This window comes from Eucyclogobius newberryi, unplaced genomic scaffold (assembly GCF_026437365.1).
Source record: "Eucyclogobius newberryi isolate DKJ021-1_F unplaced genomic scaffold, fEucNew1.0.hap1 SCAF_3, whole genome shotgun sequence".
In the NCBI taxonomy this organism is placed as follows: domain Eukaryota; kingdom Metazoa; phylum Chordata; class Actinopteri; order Gobiiformes; family Gobiidae; genus Eucyclogobius; species Eucyclogobius newberryi.
The window spans coordinates 8,477,114-8,496,886 of record NW_027315945.1 but is presented as its reverse complement, the minus strand read 5'-3'; the positions used below and the strand labels follow the sequence as shown (position 1 = coordinate 8,496,886).

The window sequence follows — 19,773 nt, the reverse complement described above, 5'->3', positions numbered from 1 at the left end:
TTTCATCGATATTACATCACGGAGACCGCTCGGCCAATGAGAAGCGAGAAGACGTGCGAAGTGGGCATGTCTGTCAAAACGAAACTTAAGTGATGAAAATGCCCCGAATATGGCCAAATTTCTAGTTAAATCTTGATTTTTTTCGAGGAGGGGCACGGCGGGCCCCCTCCTATTTCAAACCAAGGGCCCGCCGGAGATTCAACTGCTTGCGGGCCCCGGGCCCCCGTCTATTTCGCAGCCTGAAATGGTGTCATGTCTTTACCAGTTTGTTTTGTGGTGTTTTACTATTTATTGTAGAAAAATCAATAATTGAATTGGAGAATTGTCCTTGGGGAATTAATATTATTTTTATTTAGTTATTTAGTGCACCGACTTAAAATCACAGACATGAGCATTTGCAGTGGAAAATGTCTCTTTAGAGGAGACATTTTCACATATATTGATAATTCGCACTGGACTAGAAAAACAGACAACATTTGTGAAAAATTGTGAAAATTACCTAAGGTCCCTGCGTAAAGCCAATCCAGTCCGAGTCGGGCTTTAGATGCAATTAACAGTTTGTAAGTATGTCATTTGTCGGGGCAGCAATGGCTCAGTGGCTTGAATACTTGTCCACCATCCTGAAGACAAGACATTTCACTCACCTTGCCATATATATGTTGTGTGTGGGCGGCAGCCGTGGTGTCGTGGCTACAGAAGTAGTTTAATTTCAGCAGCAGTGGAATGAATATATAATGCAATGTACAGTGTATGTGAGTGTCCAAATTGGCTGAAACTCCAGCTGGGTACTCCTGACCACAATCCAAAAGATCTGAAGCTACATGCATCTACAATTCTAAAGAAGCACTATACAAGTAATACAGTATTATTCGTCATGATTGTTCATAATAGTAACTGAGAAGAAGAAAACTGTCTGACAACATTTTGGCAAGGTTGATTCATATTAAAGGACATATTCCTATGTTCTGCTAAATTGACTTTGTGTGGCTTTTAACCTTATGTTCTTTTTAAAGGAAACATATGGTGCATTTGCTCAGGTACTTAGAATTTAGCTAAAACATAAGTAGATCATCCTTTCACATTTTGTACATTGTAAACCGCAATATTGATCTAAAACAACTCAGAAATCGAAACAGACCCATTGACTGCCTGTTCATAAGCCTGTTCAAAAGTTATTTACATGTTCTTATTTTTAGAAAAGTTGCTTTCATTTTAGAACCCTACATGTGTCACATGGAGTCTTGTCTATTCAAATCATCATAACTAAGTACAGGGATGTGGGTGGAGATTGGGGGTAGGTGAGAACAGGGATTTTCCAAGCTCTCAAGCCTCTAATACAGAACAATTCTCATTCATGCAGGAATCAATCCAAAATAGTTACAATTTGGTTAAAAGCCCATTAAAGTTGATTTAACATAATATTGTTTTTTTTCCTTTTAACGTCCAGTACTTGTGTTTTATTGTCTATATCCAGTCTGGCAAACGCTCTCTTTGATTTGACAGTTTTTTATTAGATACTCCACTTCTGCCACCACCAACCAATGCGGTAAAGTGTCTTGCTCAGGGGCACCATGACTGCATGTGTTTGGGGAAAGATTTGGACCAGCTACCATCCAATTCACCCACTCTTTTCACCTGATGTAACTTGAATTCATTTTGACATCTACATGCCTATTTCGCTAATGACCAAAAACTACACATGTTCACGTTCTAGCGATATGTTTACCTTAACAACGTCCCTTCTGTCCAGCGCTGTGTAATTGTCTCCCACACAGCGACGCCTTTGTCCATGTCTGGGTCAGAGACTAAGGCTGCCCTGGCTGTCACAACCAATCAGCGTCTACTTTACAAGCTGCCGTGGCCAATGAGAGCCCCCCGCGCCAAGTGAGCTTCCCACTTTGTGATCTGTGTTAAACGGACAACACGGTCAAAGTGTGTGCAATGTCACCTTTTAGAGTAGCAAATGGATTACTGTCAGTTCACGATCGTCACGAAGCGTTGGACATTCTGAACTCTGTGGCTGACAAGTACAAGTTATATTTTAGTAAAGAGCATTAAAGTCTGGCATTAAACTTAAATCTTTTCTTTGGTATTTTATGGCGGTTGGTATCCAAGTGTTACATAACCGCCACCTACTGTAGTTGTACCGCTTAGACTTCATGTACAGGTCAGATCTGTGGAGAGGCTGCTTAATGACATACCATGGAACATTCCAGCCAACGTCTCAATAGCAATCAAACAGGTCTAATTGAGTTACTGCTCTGTGCTGATCTGACATGGACCACTGTTCTGGGCTGAAAGATTTTTGAAAAGCGATTTATGTGTTAATGTGTAGGATTCTGAAGCATTAAAATATGAGGAAAGACTGAAATCTGAACCGCTTAGCAAGAATGTTTGTTGGTTAGCTTTTTTTGTTGTTGCTTTTTTACACAATAAGACCAGTTCATATGTTTGCAAAGGAAATTCTGTTGCCATGAATGCAGGCCTTGCCATTTGCTAAAGCTTGCAGTCCTGGTTCAAGAGTTATTAAAAAGCTTTCAGAACAGTTGTATGTACTATTTTGCTCCTGCTTATGCTTGTATTTCAGTTAATTAATTTGCAGCTTTAGTGTATGGAAAAGGGCAGCAGAGACCAGAGAACTGCAGGCTAAAATTAGATGCGGGTAATATACAACAACTTTAAAACAAAGACAGTGACAAATAAGAATTGTGCTTTGGCATTTGTCCTGCTGATGTGGACAGTTCCCGGTGCTGTGGATTGTCCCCAATGGAGTGGACTGTCCTTGTGTGGATTCAGCTGTGTCTCTGTGTGCCTGGTGGAATGGACTGTCCTCTAAAACTGTTTTGACACTTGACTTCTGTCCCTGTCACTTTGACTCTCTGTCTCCCTGGTTACTGTCACATCCATTTATCTCTGACTTTTTTCACTTTACTATAGTTTTTTGTTGTACATAAATCCCTACCGTGTGTGATGTGTTTTGAACAGTTACACACACAGCCTGATACTGATGTAAACGTTCAATCCCATTCATTTTACTGAGACAGCCAAATAAAAAAATGTTTGCCTTTAGACACATTTCCACTCTTTAATTTAGCAGATTTTGCAGTTATGACTGACAACAGTATAGTGTGGTCAGTCATTCAGTCAATCTATTGGATTATTGACTTGAAGTTTACCATTGCTCAGCTTTCCCTTGGCACTGCATTTCTGCTTGAAGTAAATAAAAGTCCTTGACCAAAGTTTTACATTATATTAGACAATGCTTTATCGTCAGGAGCAGCGTTTGTGCCAGATCAAAACTATGCAAGGTTGATGTTCTCACAACCTCCTCACCTCCTGCTGCTCCTCCTCTAAACTCTTCTCAATCCCTCTCACGCCGTCTGTAATCCTTAATCCCAGCTCGCCGCCTCACAAGTACATTAGGGAATTACTCCCATAATCCAGGGGGCAGCGGAGAGCGCCTTTCTGCATGAGGCAAATGTTCGACCACTCAAGAGTGTTGGCCAATCATGGCTATGGTTAATTGGATAGAGGTTCTATCTGATTTGTTGAGTCTGGTTTTCACTTGTGATCTTAAAGGTCTATTATGTACATCTGTAAATCTAACAGTAGTTGCTACGTTGACTGCATTTACTGTAAATGCACTCCAGTAAAACTGTAAAACTGTCAATGTTTTGAGGGGTTATTTTTTAGCACGTTCATGGTGACATGATGCCAAAAAGTTCACGCCGGCCCCAAGTAAACAAAAATACATCCATAAAATTCACAAGCACAATTAGGCAATTGATTGGAATTGCAACTGTTGACCAAAGATCAGCACAATTCTTTATCCAAATCCCTACATTTCATTATTTAACAGTTCTCAAAAGCTGTGTGATATACTTTTTCTCTTAAAGACATCCTGAAACGTGTCCCTAAAACTGTTTACTGAAATCAAAGTTTGTTGTGCTACTTTTACTGTAACATGAGTAAGTTTTTTGCTCCTGTATCTGTACTTCTACTTAAATAACAAAACTGAGTACTTCTTCCACCTCTGGCTGCATAAAAGTGAAAGTAAATATCACTAGAGCTAAATCATGCTAAATTATAGACGTCCATGAACATCACTCAGCCCCCGTTCTCACTTAACCGGTTCTTAGATCTGCTGTAGACTGGAACAAGAGTGGTCTGATTGGAATTTGGTTGTTTAGCGCACTTCGAGTTCCCTGTGCATGTTAATATAGTGACTGGGATTGTCCACTGTGCCAAATGTAATCCAATTTTGAAAAGAGCTGATGTTCAGATTGTTTGTTATTGAAACCATGGTATGGGACAGGTCATTCCAAACCAAAATCAAAACTTGAAAAGACGTCAGACATGCAATCTCAGAGTGCTCATCCATTTGTGGTGAAGGCAGTTTTTAGATTCGACAATAATTCAAACTGCGTCCCTTTTTTCAAATATAACCACTCCAGTGTTCTACTAATACACTCTCCAGATGGATGACCAATAAATAATCCAACTATCTATTTTGGGATCACGTTCCTCCTCTTTGAAGGGCCTAAAAGCATGCCCACACGGCCAGGTTTCATTCCAACACAAAAGTGCCTTTGGATTTGACATGGCCACTACAAGACATTCTGTTTGCCGTTGTAATATTTTTGACATGATCATCTATTAAAGAGATAAAGTCTTCCAAGTTTTGTGCACAAGCAATTTTACAGATTCAGTTTTTGTTCAAGACTTGAATCATTTGCTTTTGGAGAATTATTACTTGTTTTTTACTGTTGATAAATGTGAAAAACTGTAGGACCCTTAAAGTGGAACCCCGGCAAGGGAATTCCTATGCAGCCATCAGAAGAACATGCAGACTCCACACGAATGTCTCATCTTGTTTGGGAATCACACCCTGAACTTTCTTTGCCTGGGATGACCCAAAACTTGTGGGCCGAAACTTGTGTTTCCACAAAATTGACAGGCTGATTAACCAAACTGAGCACTAAAACTAAAGCACTAAACTTTGTAACTTGAAAGCTTTATGTGTGCTATTTTTTCAGTTCATTAAAATATGGTAAAGACAATAATAATAATGTTTTTGTCAATCTGCCTTTACAGGAAATGAAATTCTATCCAACGGCACCGAGCCTGAGATCTCAGCCAACCTCACGTCCCTGCTGCCAGAGGAGGCGGAGCCAGCGAAGGCCGCGGAGTCCATCGTTGCGGTAACCGGAGTGAGTGCCTCAGCCGGTCCCAACACTGTGAGCACCGCGAGCCCTCGAGTGGGCCGCCTTCCCCGCGCTGGAGAGCAGGATGTGCAGACAGAGCAGGGCAGTGGCATGTTTCCTGAGCCTGTGGTCCCAACATCAGAGGAGCAAGCCGTCCCACCTCAGATCAGCCCTGATTCAGCTGAGACTGAGCACCTTCTGCCGAGCAATGCACAGGGTCAGGAAGTGATGGAGGGTGAGGAACAGGAGGAGGAGGAGGAGCTTCACACGGCCCCACCCTGGATCCACAACAAGGACACGGCTGTTTTCAATCTAGATTCATTCATGGACACCATGCCCCCACCCTCCACCAACCTGCCCAACCAGGATGTCCTGCATGTAGACTTCTTTGACCCCTCTTCTCGTGGGCGTGGTCTAGACCTTGCCCCACCCCCTACCTCCAATCAGGCTCATGAGCTGCAAGGTGGTGACCCCACATCCTGGGCCATGCCTGATAACTACGACTACCTGTCGCCCTACGATGAAGGGGTGTCTCCTACCGCCGAAGACTACTACATGACCACCACCGATGCTTATGAGAGCGACGTTGACCTCCGGCTGTCCCGCACCAGGTCCCGTCTCCCGGGGCCCAGTTCCTTCCTGCCTGGAGTGGGCCGTGTCGGTCTGAGTGGCCCTGTGGCAGCGCCCCCTGCTGCTCTGCCTGTGGATGGCTCTGACGGCAAGGGCGGGTGCAGGGTGGGCTACCAGAGGGTGAATGGAAGCTGCCGCTCGCCTTGTGACCTGCAGCAGAACTACTGCCTAAACGGGGGACAGTGCTACCTGCTGGAGGGGATGGGCGTCTTCTGCAGGTACAAACACACTTTTGACCTGTGTCTTTGTATTCATCTCATGGTTTGATATTGATAGTGATATTTTGGGTATATGTAAACAATACTATTGAAACAAGTCATTGTAATCCCCTCATTCCTCCTGGAGTGATCCATAGCAGAAAATGTTTTGATGCTGCAAAGATTACTCGAGTAAATTGAGTAATTTGATTGCAAAAAAACCTTTGATTATTATTTTATTGCCTTGATGATTCGTTTAATTTACATATTTAATTAAAAACATGCAAATCTGTGGTGCACGGAGCGCACAGAACAACTTTTTCCGCTCTGACCTGCAGCAACTAAAGCACAACAGAGGAGAGAGTGGCGTGTTTTAAACTCACGAGTGCGACCGGAAAAAGTTTTGTTGTGTGAAAGAGCACGGTGTCCCGAGCTGCCACTTTAACCGCCGCAACTAGCGTTTGCACATTTGTGGATGAGAAAGAGGACTGTTCTTTTCTGAACACTGGATTTAACACAATTTAGATTTTCTACTTCTGCTGTTGTGACCTTCAACCAATCAGCGTGAAGTATTTTTTTAACGTCCTGACGGCTTTCTGCAAGGGCTTTGCCAGATTCATTCATGTGAAGAACTCAATTCAGAGTAAGACACCGATCAATCTGGCGTGAGCCAGGTCAGGTAATTGCAGCTTTGGGGAAAAGGCTTCTAGAAAACAATAGTGGGCGAAATGAACTGAAACTGGGTCATCAGGTAACAAAGACAGAGCAGTTTCAGGCTAAAACTCTTCTCTGATAATCTAGTTCATAAAATTATAATATTTTATTGACTTCCGGATGACAATCGAAACAATGTTTGTCCAGAGGATTCCCTACTTTTAACTAAACTTCCTTGAAAAGCCTTTAGTCCCATTATTGAAGTCATATTATTGAAGTTTTTCATAACAGTTTAGCTGCTCTAAAATGGAGCAAAGGGCTTTGTTCTATCTTTTTAAGATAGACTTGATTACTCTTTTTGACAGGTACCAGCATCAAGAGGCTACAGAATCCAAATCACCTACACACTGTACCAACCATGGCAACAACAGACCTACACATTTAAAAGAAGTCACACAAAAAAAAAAAAAAAACTCTCAGGGACTTCACTTTTACAAAAACAATAATTAAAGCATGTGACTAAAGGAGGGACTGTCAGTCTACCTGAATTCCAAAATAGGAAAGAATGCATCTGCGGTTGTTGCCATAAAGTCACTCTCTCTGCTCCATGGCGTGCACATGTAACCAAAGCTGTGTGTACTCCTGCAGCAGTACAGATAACAGGGGCTGGTGTTTGTATCCAGGACATATGGGAAGGTTTAGCAGGCAACTGCTTTATGAGGAAATGTCCACCCTCCTGCCAATAGACTGATTTTCCTTTCAGAATTGGGGCTGAAGCAGGACATGAGAATTTTTTTATGTTGAATATTGTCGGTGTAATCCCTCATTCGTCCAGGAGTGTTCCATTGTAGAAAAAGATTCAGTTGCAGTCATCTGGACTCTGTTATTTTTGTTGAAAAAACGAAAAGTTTCGACTCTCATCCAAGAGTCATTTTCAATCTGCGAATGAGGAACGGGAACTCAGATATTTATTCCAAATAATAAAGAATAAATGGATATTTAGAATAAATATCTGTGTCCAGATGACTATAACTGAATCTTTTTCTACTATGTTGAATATTACTATATCTTTAATTTTGGTTTAGTTGTTTAGAAGGTTGTTGTGCTTCAGATGTGTTCTATTTAAATCCTAGTGTGGTGTTGGTTTAGGTTAGTCTTCCTTCAGTAGTAATTTAGCTACTTGGTCTAAGACTTCTCCTGGATTCATTCTATGTTGGGGTGGGAGATTTTGCCAAAAGGGAATATTTATTATTCAGACAATCAGACAATAATATGTCAATCCACCAAAATATGTTAAAACATGTCTCTATTAGTTGAGGTGTATTTAACAGAGAAATGTGAACCATTTGTAAAATAAATCAAGTAAAGAAATATCACCTTTATGTTGAATGTTTGCAACTTAACTTTTCTACTGTACTCTATACTCAATACTCTATCTAATTTTGATATATTGACCACCTTTCATTCTACATGAGTGTAAATGTCTTTAAAGGTGATATATTATGCAAAATGTACTTTTAAATGGTGTTCTCTCATCATTCTATTTGTATTTTGATGGATTCATTCATCTGCTTTGTCTTGCATATTAGAACAATACATTTTTAACAGGAGGTCAAAGGACTTAATTAAATACTATAATACTAAATAGAGCTGGGTTGAAATAATCGATTTTCCGATTTTTAATCGATTCGCATATTAATGACCGATTATCGATTCGTACGTCCAAAGATCGATTTTTTTCTTTTTTTTTCTTTTTTAAAATTAAAATTATTTTCTACATTTCCCTCAGCGAACTTCAATCTGCCTTCAAGAAAGATAATTCAGGACTCCTGGATTATCTTTCTTGAAGGTAGGTTGACCCTTAACCTTTTCATCAGTCTTCCAGCCATCAGTAACTACCAATACTTGTAAGATTTGCTGTTTAATATTGATATAATACTAGTTTTAATATGTTGCTTCTTCACACAGTCATGAAGTGAAGGAAACGGTTCAAATACATTTTTAATTTTTAATAACATTAACCCCCGGATTGAATCGAAATCGGATCGAATCGGAAATCAGAGCGAAATCGGAGCGAATCGGATGGGATCTGAGAAATCAGAAAAAATCGATTGTGAAACGTAAAAATCGGAATCGAATCGATTCTTGAAATTTGAATCGAAACCCAGCTCTAATACTAAATACTTTTTTTTAATTACTAAAAGGCGTGTTGAAATGATCTCACCTAACAAATCCGTAACATTAATACATTTATCAAACTGAAATGTCATCAGTAGGACATGAAGGTGATATCATGTTATAACTCAAAAATACACCGCAGAGTCTGACTTAGACAATGTTGATCTTTATCCCCAGAGGAAAAGAATATAATCATATCAAAAAAGAAACAATAATCGTGACAATAAAAAAATTTCAACTTTCAAGTAGTAATGTGCAAATGCCATTGATTTTCTACTAGTTTTGTACTAAAATGCATTAAAACTCCTCGAATACAAACAATTTTATCTTCAATCTTCTTTCAACCTTGGCTTGAACTAATGTTCATATTTTAGGTTTTTGTACATATGTTTACTTTTCACAACATATTATGGATACTTTTTGATACCTCTGTCATTGATATATAGCATTGATCTGCCCATCACTACTTCAAGCAAATCTAGGCTCCAATAAAGTAAACATAAATATAAAATACGCTACATTTTATTTGCATTTATGTCACATCAACTTCATTATCTTCTTTCATTAAGTTTGATTCTATAAAGCTGCTTAAACAAGAGGGATGGGCATCTCTTGTGAATAGAAGTTCTCTGTTCTCACAATCACAATCATTTCTGCTCTGCTTCCAATGGCTAATTCGCGGCCCCTGTTTTGAAAGGACTGTGGACAGATTAACCAACAGCGCAGTGAGATGATCCGTCAGCAGATGTGCTTTGGATGCCCTCAGTGGTCTGGCACACCGGAGTACACAGTGTAGTATCAGGATGTGGGTCAATAGAGCAGTGCTACACCAGAGTCACAGTCAGCTCAACAGCTCAATGCAGTTTCAAATTATCATCCACAAAAATCCTCTTTTCATTGACAACGATACCTAATAGCTGGACGTTAATATTAGAGATGGGTTATAGGATTTCGATGGGTTCCCCAGATATCCGTATTGGTTCGATGAAACCAATAAGTGAAATTAGGCTAAAAATACAGTTGCTTGTTTACAAAATCATACTATAAATTATATATATAAAAAAAAAAACCTGCTTCCTCCCATTTTGCCAGTTGGAGGCGATAGGCACATAGAACCAACATTTTTTTTTTACAACATTATGATAATAAAAAAACAACATAAAATCTAAATAATAGAAAAGCATAAATAAACACAGAGTAAAAGCTATACTCATTTCAACAGCAATCATGCGGTCCTCCTCTCAGCTCCTCCTGGATGTGCCCAGATCAAAGCTAAAAAGCAGAGGGGACCGAGCTTTCTCTGTGGCGGGGCCCAGACTCTGGAACAGCCTCTGCATGAGATCTGAGATCTGCTGAGACACTAGAGCAGTTTTAATCCTTGTTAAAAACCTTCCTTGTTTGTATATATATGTATTATTGCACTTTGCTGTGCAGCACTTTAAGTGTGCTTTATAAATAAACCTTGATATTGTTTCAGAATTCATTCAAAAGTCCTCAGGCACTTTGATTGTCCCTTTGGGGAGATCTGCTCCGGGCATTTGGCCCATTTTTTAAAGTCCTCTCCTCTGAGCTGCACCTGAGGACACGTCTGCACATCAGGAGCATTGTTGCAGTGAGGGCCTCGTTGGAAAGAAAGAGGTGCCACTGCATGTTAAAGATGGCATGTGTGACAAGAGAAACTGATACATCATTAGAAAGATTAATACATTCACAGGTTGAGTTGATCACAATTTAGATCAATCCTTAAAGGAAGGACGTTTTTGAGATTTTAAACATGTTTTTAACCACATTGTTCCCTCACCAAAACATTCGTGGAGTTGCATTTAGCTTCACACATGCTTGTATCATTAATCCTGTTTAGTGAGTCCTCTCTCTGAGCCTCAGGAACTTGGTTCGTGTAAAACTGTCCTAAAATTACTTCAGTAGTAAGCTACTTCTGTAATCGCAACTGCAACTGAGGCTTCCAACCCACCAGGGACCGCTCACACCACATTCAAACTACGGCAAGGTGAGTGAAGTGTCTCGCTCAGAATTCACTGGTCTAAGCAAGATTTGAACCGAAAACCTTTGAACCAAAAAACTACTGGACAGGCACTACTATAAGCACACACGAAATATTAGCTGTGACATAAGAGTCACAGCTAATATTTCATTATAGAGTCTAGCTGTTCCCTGTCACTGGCCACACATGCTGATGTCCCGGTGTAGTCTAGCATACCCGGTGGAGGTAGAACCGCACTACATAAACATGGCTTTACTCTTAATGCAACCTATGCTTCTAAATGTATGGTCAGTGGTCATAATCTTATGGCTGATCCGAGGTTAGTTCACTTCCATCAGGTGTTTGCGAGTCCCCCTTTCAGCACAGTCATACATCAGCACTATTCAATTACAGCAGCAGCCTCCAGCGGCCCGTTAGCCCGAGCGCTCAAACACATGGTGCTGAGCAGAGGAGCGCTGACCTGAGACCAGCCGCTCTTGCTCACTGTCAACCCTCTGTTTCACACACCACTCTGCTTTACTGTAGACACATTTTCATAACATAACATTTTTTTTTTTTTTTACAATCGAGATTAAACGTAATGCATAGATGATTAAAACAACTCAAAACACATCCTGGTGCAATAAAAAATCCCTAATGAAGTAGGGATGTCAAGATTATTAGGTTAATTGGTAGAGAATAATTAAATAATAACAATGTGACAATTTTAGTCAAAAATAGACCTAAATGTATATACATTTTTTAATCTGGCTGTTGTCATATTTAATTTAATTTTGTCATTCTTGAAAGTTCAGTTTCATAAACCCAGTCACAAACTTGAGGAACAGAAACATGTCAGACCACGGGAATGAAAGAACATTTATTATTTCATTGTTGTTTGGTCACAGTCTCAGTAATCATGAATAATCGTTAAATCATTATGTTTTTTCACACAGTAATTGTAACACTGACATGTGATATTGTGACATCCCTTTTACGAAGACATGGAAATAGATTTACATGACATGTTTAACTTAATGCATATACATTTAAAAAGGTCAAATACGTCCTGGTGCAATAAATAAGAAGGTTTTAAACAAGACCCTAATGGAGATATGCGGTGGAGATGGAGCATATTGACACCAAAACCGGCATTTTTAAAGCTGTGGCAGTATATTCTATGATTCCAGTGTTATTGTCCGCAAAATGGTTTGATAGTTTTATAATTGATGTTACCTCTGGCCAAATCCAATTTACTTCTACATCTTTGCAGCTGTGTCCTGCTGGTGCTTAACTCAAAGACAAAAATAGCCGTCGTTAAATTGTAAAAATCTGGTCTCACATGGATACATATTAGCTTCATCAGTGCATTGTGTGAATTTGCTTTGTTGCCTTCGGGATGCCACTATGTTCTAATCATTAGAAATAAACAAATATTATAAAACTATTCAGAATCTTTTTCTCCAGCTGCTATTTTCCTCTGATGTTGTGAATATGAGAGTTCATCACGTGTAAGTCTCACAAACGTTTTATTGCTTTGCCTTGGAATGTTCCACAGTATGGTATTTGGTAAATATAGATGATAGATAGATATTTTTTTTTCTTGTGGAACATTCTAGGCAAAATAACATCTCCAGATAAATAAACAATTTACTTAATTATCAATAAATTGTAAAATGCCAGAAAATTAGCATTTACATAATTAATAAATTGTAGACCACATGTTTTGTCTCCATGTCTTTAAGCTAATGTAAATCCATAGATACCAGCAGGTGACTCCACCAGGCCAAGTAACAGGTCAGATCTGTGGAGAATTGAAAGCATGTTTTTCAAGGCCTTTTTGATCAATAAAAACACATGAATAAATGAATCAAATCAAATCAATTTATTTTTGTAAGGCCCAAAATCACAACAACAGTTGCCTCTGAGGGCCACAAATGTTTAATGCCATACTGCAGCAAGCAATGACATCTTAGACCCAACCCAGAAAAAATACATAATGAACCTTCAAGGGAGAACATGCAAACTCCGGTGGAAAAAAAGCCCACGTAATTTTAGCCAAGAACTTTTAAAAGCAACAGTCCCTTTCCATGAACATATACGACAAGAATAAACCGCTGACAGTTAGCAGCTTTGCAGAGACCAGCGCATGAACTTGTGGATGTTAGCGGAGGTGGAGGAGCAGAATGACTCACTTGGCTGTACCAGTGGAAATGTTGGGCGCAGCCAGTCTCTGTATTGTCCTGTTTGCGTGTGTGTGTGAGTGTGAGTGTGCATGCAGCTTGATGTCATTAACACAAGCATTGAACACTTTGGATACATGCTAAGATTCACGAGCCCATCGCAGATTACGCCCACATACTCACAGAACAGCAAGCTTCTGCCAGACCTGCTCTTGAAATGGGAACGTTTCAGTGAGAATACACAGATGGAGTAGGTCGTCTTTGGCTAGCGCTGGTTAAAGTTTCCATCAGCCAAATTTGAAGAGGGTCCAGTGAACTACTTTGTGTATTTAACCCTTCAAATACTAGTACTAATAACCCTACTTTTTTCCTTGCAATATAAACATACTCTCTCTCCCTTCTGCAATCTTTATTATTTGTATTGATTTTGTCCTTTAAACATGCTCTTGAGTAACTCTTGAGTAATTGTCATGTTTTAGAACTTAAATAAATGCCTAACTGCAGAAAACTGACATCATGTTCCTACATGCGCTCACTGGTGTTAGCACGCCTTGTACTGGCAGCAGAGGACATTTCCATAAAAATAAATTTAAAATATATATAAAAACAAGGATTAGCCACCTTTTCCGACATGCTAACACAAGAATGCTGTTATAATTAATGTGGTTTGAAGGCAGAAAGTTCAGAATGGGTTTGGCGATGATTTATGGACTTATAAACAGCCCATGAGACATCTGGATCTGTATCTTTGAGAGACCAAGAGAAGAAGACCTTGTTTATGAATGACAACTCCAGGTATGTTTTGATGAGTGAACAATGTTATAACATGGTTAAATTAAATTGTTAGTTTAGCATAGTATGTGTCCCGTAACAGCGGTTCTTGTTACATTATTAAAATTCATCACGTAATACTTGGAATTTGGATCTTACTTAGCACATTTGAGTTCCCTTTCTGTTTTCTATTAACACTTACAATTGCTAACTGTAAGGGTTTTATTGACAATCATTAGCGCTTCTAGCTAAAACATAACCAATATCTAACACTGTGGTCTGTTGCAATGACCTAAAGGTGACGCTGAAATCCATTGGTGTTTTGGAGTGGACACGTCCTGATTTGGCATCGGTTCTAGTTGTCTTTTCTGATAGGTCGGTGTATGTTGTGGTCACATCTGATATAGCTTATGTAGTCAAGCAGCTGGTTTGTGGAGACACAACCTGACTCACAGTAATGACACATGTTTTTTTTAAAGTGCAATAAAAACATTCAAAATGACAAAGACATGCTTTATTTTTAATAAGCTTTAGTTCTGTTTTTGTTGGAACTACAGAGACCTGGATTTGTTCTGTTAAAGCAGAACTACCTAACTTTAGAGTCAGAACTCCCCCTGTAAGTCCCTTGTGAAAATACACTGTCAGAGAACAGATCTTAAGTGTTTTTTTTTTAATAAGTAGGTCATAATAATTGATGTCTAATTAGGTAAAAATGTTACTTAGTTCTCCTTCTTAATTTGTGAATTAATAATTTATAGAACATTTTAAAGGAAATGGGGAGCTACAACCTTTTTTGTCATTTCTGTATGAGGATATTATTATAAAATGTAATATGAATGTTAGAAAACATGTACACATAAAAATGGATACAAATATACAAAGCAAGAGCACTGGTAGGGTGGGTCATTTCTAACCAGTGCAATGAAAATACTACTGCTATTGCTACAGCCACTACTATGGTTACTACTGCAAATACTACCATTACTGAAGCAGGGATCTCTACTTACTCTGAGACGAGAACCAGATGAGAAAAATGTCACATGAAGCAAGTTTGGAAGGAATTGACCTACATTTTAGAAGCATACCTGATATTAGAAATTCTTTTAAAACTGAAAGTCACATTCCCTGATTGTCCCAGAAGTTTGTTGCCTAAGTGATAAAAGTGCCACAAGTGACTGAATAATCATAGTAATGGATAGCGTAGTGCCTTTTTTTTAGGTGTATCTTGGTTGAAATAAAGAATATTTTTCCCAACATTATCCATCTATAAAATTCCTAGAAATGTATTTAGGTGATATTGTAATTTATTTAAACCTTCGCTATATTTCTGCAACCAAAGGTCTAATGAAACTACTTTTATAGAATGCACTGTCAGTACTTTCCATCCCCCTGTTTGCCCTTCCTTTGCTTGTTCGGCATCATGTTTTTAATACAAGTTCAGCATTTCTAGTATAGGATTTTTCTCTTTTGACCTCTGCTGTCTCGTTATTCTCTCACCGGTTTGACAGTCTGCCTCTGATCAAGCATAAATACGTGCAGAAAATGCTAAATATTCATGCTCTGTCCAATAACAGTGGGAAAATTGACCTTTGTAGCGTGGCTTGAATTGGCCTTGACCTGCGCTGACCTGTTCACACCAGCAGGGGGCCTTATTAGCAATAGCACATCTGCAGCATGGCCACCCCCTGCCGGCTCAGAATGACGTCTTTATTGGTCCTTTTAAGCTCCAAATGGTTCCGCTTGGCAAGGCTATTCTGCTAGTATTAACTGTGTAGAGAGAAATTTGTAATTTTACAAATTTGCGTCAGTCAAATATAGTCATTAGCTTGACTATATTTTCATAATCTAAATAATATAAACCGGTAAAAATATTAGCCTATCTGTCAGTTGTAGCCTTGGTTTACTTATTGTGTTGGGTAAGAAGGTTTCACAATGTTTATTAAAAAAAAAAAGAAATCTTGTACCTGCCATAATCTCCCAACATATTAAAGGTGCTGCTTTGCGGAGAATAAAACGCTCTATAAGTTGATGCAGACAGCACACAGCAGCGTCATTTTTGCACTAAGATGTGCTATTAGAAATAAATCTGTACTGGGACCAAACAGAATGTAAATTATGAAAATAAAATGTAATATACTACTAAAGAGAGTTGGCCTTTATGTTTCTCTGCACTGATCAGTTTCTCAGGTTTATTAACAGTTAAATGTTGTTTTCACGAACGTTGAGCTCATTTGTATTTAAAATAAACATGTTTAACCGTTTGTCCATGTGTTTTCGGAGTAAGAGTTCAACGTTTGAGAAGCAACTGGGCATGTGCAGATTGAATTTTGAAACAAATTCAGTCCCGACTCCATGGCACTATGGAATTTTTCAGGGTTTAATATCCTACTCGGGGTAATTATAATCTTAGAAGTACAATTTCCTCAAAGTTATTTGAATAAATGTAATTAAGTCACTTCTGGTCTTTAATGGATATTCAGCATTCATTTTATAAAATGATTGGGCAAAATGTTAAGCCTGTGTTTATGTAGGGTGAATTGGGGGCCAATGATATGATTATTGAGGACTGATGTGCACACAGCCTGGTGCGGATATAAACGTTCTGTCCCATTCAGTTTATTTTGACAGCAAAATAAAACTGTGAATTATGATGTTTGTAGCCAGTGACAAATGGTTGTTATTTTTATACAATAGTTTGCAACATTTAGAGGCTAACGCTAACTCTCCCATTGAAAATGAGCTAACATATGGAATGGCACCAGCCTTTAGAACGCTGGCGCTCTTTATACAAAGTCACTGGAAGGGTCTATGTAGAAATGAAATACTTTTAGACAGAGGTGGGTAATACTAAGTTACATTCACTCAGTTACAGTTACTCTGATACTGATAGTATACATTGACACTATACATTCACTCAGTTACAGTTACTCTGATACTGATAGTATACACTGACACTATACATTTAGTCCTTTTTGAGTAGTATTTTTATTTTGTATTTAAAATGTTTTGGTTCCTCTTCTTGCTGTGAGAAAATCTACAATATTAAATTATCTCTCTTTCAGATATAATTTAGTTTATCTAATTTTGTTTCTATTGTTTAAAACTACCACATTTTGTGCATAATTTAATGTTTTGTCCTTCACATTACATTCACTTCAAGTTATAAATCAGTTGTCATGTCCAGACAATTACTCTTACAGTTGATTAATAGTGTCCCCACTACTTATTTATTCGACTTGAGTATTTTTTTCAAATACTACTCTACTACTACTCATACTTTGAAGTAACTTTACTCTTGAGTACACTTTTGGCTTCTCTACCACCCTCTGCAAATAGAAATACATAATGCAATGTATTCTAAGGCCTGATGTTACCTGGTACGACTTCAGGTGGGAGACTGTAGAGTGTATTGTCATGAATCAATTCCAGCTGGGCAGAGGTGTTTGAAAGGCCATGTTGCTCCGTTGCACTACTTTGTGTTGATTTGAAAAGTGCAGACATGATTCTGCTGGAGGCGATGAGGGGGAGGGGCAAAGCAGCGGATAAAGAGAAGCAAGCAGGGGAGGGGTTTATCCCAGCGGAAGAGAAGACACAGAGAGAGAGAGGTGTGTGTGTGTGTGATGGAATGACATCTGCTGCTGCGGTTACCATGACGACTCGTCTCGCCTCAGCTTCCTCCTCCTCTCTTCCTCTCCTCCTCTTTATACTGAGGGTGACTTACATAAACCGTGGCTTTGTGTGGACACTCGAGCGCTCGGAGGCAATGTGCAATGAAAATGTCTCCTTTGATATGAACTAGCAGTATTCTTCCAACTTTCTCATAATTTTACCCTGAAGAGGAGCACAAGGACTTTCAAATGAATGCTTCTTATATAAATCTACCTCAAATATACATAGCTGTATCGAAGTTGGGCAGAGGTGATGCAGATGACATCACAACACTCTTTTAACAGTGAGTGGCAAAACTGTATCAGTGCCAATAGAGGTTTCTCAAAACACGTCTAAAGTGTGAAAAACACACTCATCCTCTCTGTAAGCACAACAACTCTGCTTAATATTTAGTTGTAAAATAAAATCAAGTAAAAAACCAGATAAAGTACAGAACATTGCAGCTATGCTCACATTTATCACTCTGAACTGATTACTTCTCTGCTCAAATAACATGTTTCTGAGTCTGTGTGTTGAGATAATTAATTTTTGCGTTCAGTTGAAGTGTCCTTTATCTCCCCCTACTGTTAGCAAATAAGCTAGCTAAATTCTGCACAATCAGAGAAACAGCAAAGTTATAAAGTTAGTTAGAACAAAACAAATTATGATCTGTGTGATCTTGTGGAGCAGAGTCATAAATGTTTAGAATATATATATATATATATATATATATATAATATTCTAAACTTCCTCAAACCTCAATAATTTTGTGATTGTGGAGATATTGCAAGAAGTTTAATTTCTTCCCATGGTGTGGGGATTGAGTTGGCGTTGCCATGGCAGCAATACTGTGGTTAAACTTAAGAAAGATGGTGCCATTACAAATGCCTGCGAGTGTGTAGACAAAGCCTATCTGTGACCTGGGCGGACACCGTTGTTTGCTGGGCTCCCAGGGCATGGCTGGGGCTCAGATGGCTGTGTCACATGTGTCTTTGACCACACTCACACATGAACGCACTGATCCGACTGCTGATGGAGATGATACAGAGGTAGTGTAGCATAACAAAGGATTTACTGAAAGTTGCATAATTATGCGCCCTGTGTGGGTGGTTGATAAAATAATCTATTATAAAATTGTGATATGACCCTGTGACACACGTTATATACTTGTCCGTGCCCATAAACCGGCATGTGCACACCTGTGTGGGTGGGCCTTGGTAAGGATAGAAAACAATGATAAGCCATGACACACACATGCATGAGTGAATGTGTAATAAGATAAATTAGTTCCTTTGGTGCACTATACGCTGAGAGTCTTGCTGTTGTAGTTGTGAAACTGTTTGCCATACAGTGTATGGGCTGAGGCGCTCATAAGCTATTGCTTCAGCCCACTACTTTTGGTTTCTGTACATTACAGTCGGAACCCACTAACAGACCTCTGTGGGGAACTCAATTAATTTTCATGTTGAAGAGCTGCTTTGTTCCTCTGTACAACAACGCCAGGTCAACAGCATCTGTTCACATCTGACTAAGTTGTGTTTCTAACCAGAATTAGCTGTGCTTAGAATACACATAATCCACCAGAAAATGTCTTCAAAGACACTATTACGTGTCCTTCACTATTACGTGTTGCTGACTGTATCTATGTAATGATAATGTATATACGATGTAAGGTAATGTAAAATGGTCCAAATATACTCAGGCCAAATAAAATAAATAGTGCGTTTCCGGTAATGTTGGAAAAAAAAATTCAGGTAGGTAGATTTTTTTTATATTTTAAATTATACATTTTCTCAGAAGTGAGTGCTTCGCATTGAAGTGGCCTTATTGGTATGCAGATATTGAATAGTCCAACCACAGGAAAAGAGCCATTAGCAGACAACAGAGAGGGCAACGCTCGTTGTCTGCGCGTGTTCAATGAGCTGTAGATCCACTCGTCCCAAACAATTTTACAAAGAACCATTGCTTGTAAGTTCCCAGCCGTACTTTGGAGTCTCGTTGACCAAATGGATCACTTACTAATAGGCATTTCCAGCAATAGTTGGAACTTTGAAAGTGGCGAACGAACTCGTGTCAGGCGCCAGTGTCGGCGTTGCACTATTTTTCTTATTGTCACTACGTGATGTTAGCACTTTTTGACCGATCGTCACGCAAAATATCCGCTCCTACCCCGGGCGTGCATATCGCCACGGCCATGGCAGCCAGTGGGTCGGCACTAGATCATACACTCCTAACTGATTCTGACTTCCGTGAGTTAGGAGTGTATGATCTGCAGCCGGTCCGCACGCTGACCAAATATGAGCATCTGCAAACATGGATGCGGCCTT

At 39.2% G+C, this 19,773-nt stretch overlaps 1 protein-coding gene across 14 annotated transcripts in view; it reads left to right on the top strand.

The window, feature by feature from the left end:
- The window catches only part of cspg5a (chondroitin sulfate proteoglycan 5a), a 66,134-nt gene that overhangs the window by 23,268 nt on the left and 23,093 nt on the right, over positions 1-19,773 (top strand). For all 14 annotated transcript variants that reach the window (XM_072461588.1, XM_072461584.1, XM_072461593.1 and 11 more), the window contains exon 2: positions 5,095-6,052. In XM_072461588.1, the coding sequence (XP_072317689.1) occupies positions 5,095-6,052 (958 nt within the window). The remainder of the gene's footprint in view (positions 1-5,094; positions 6,053-19,773) is intronic.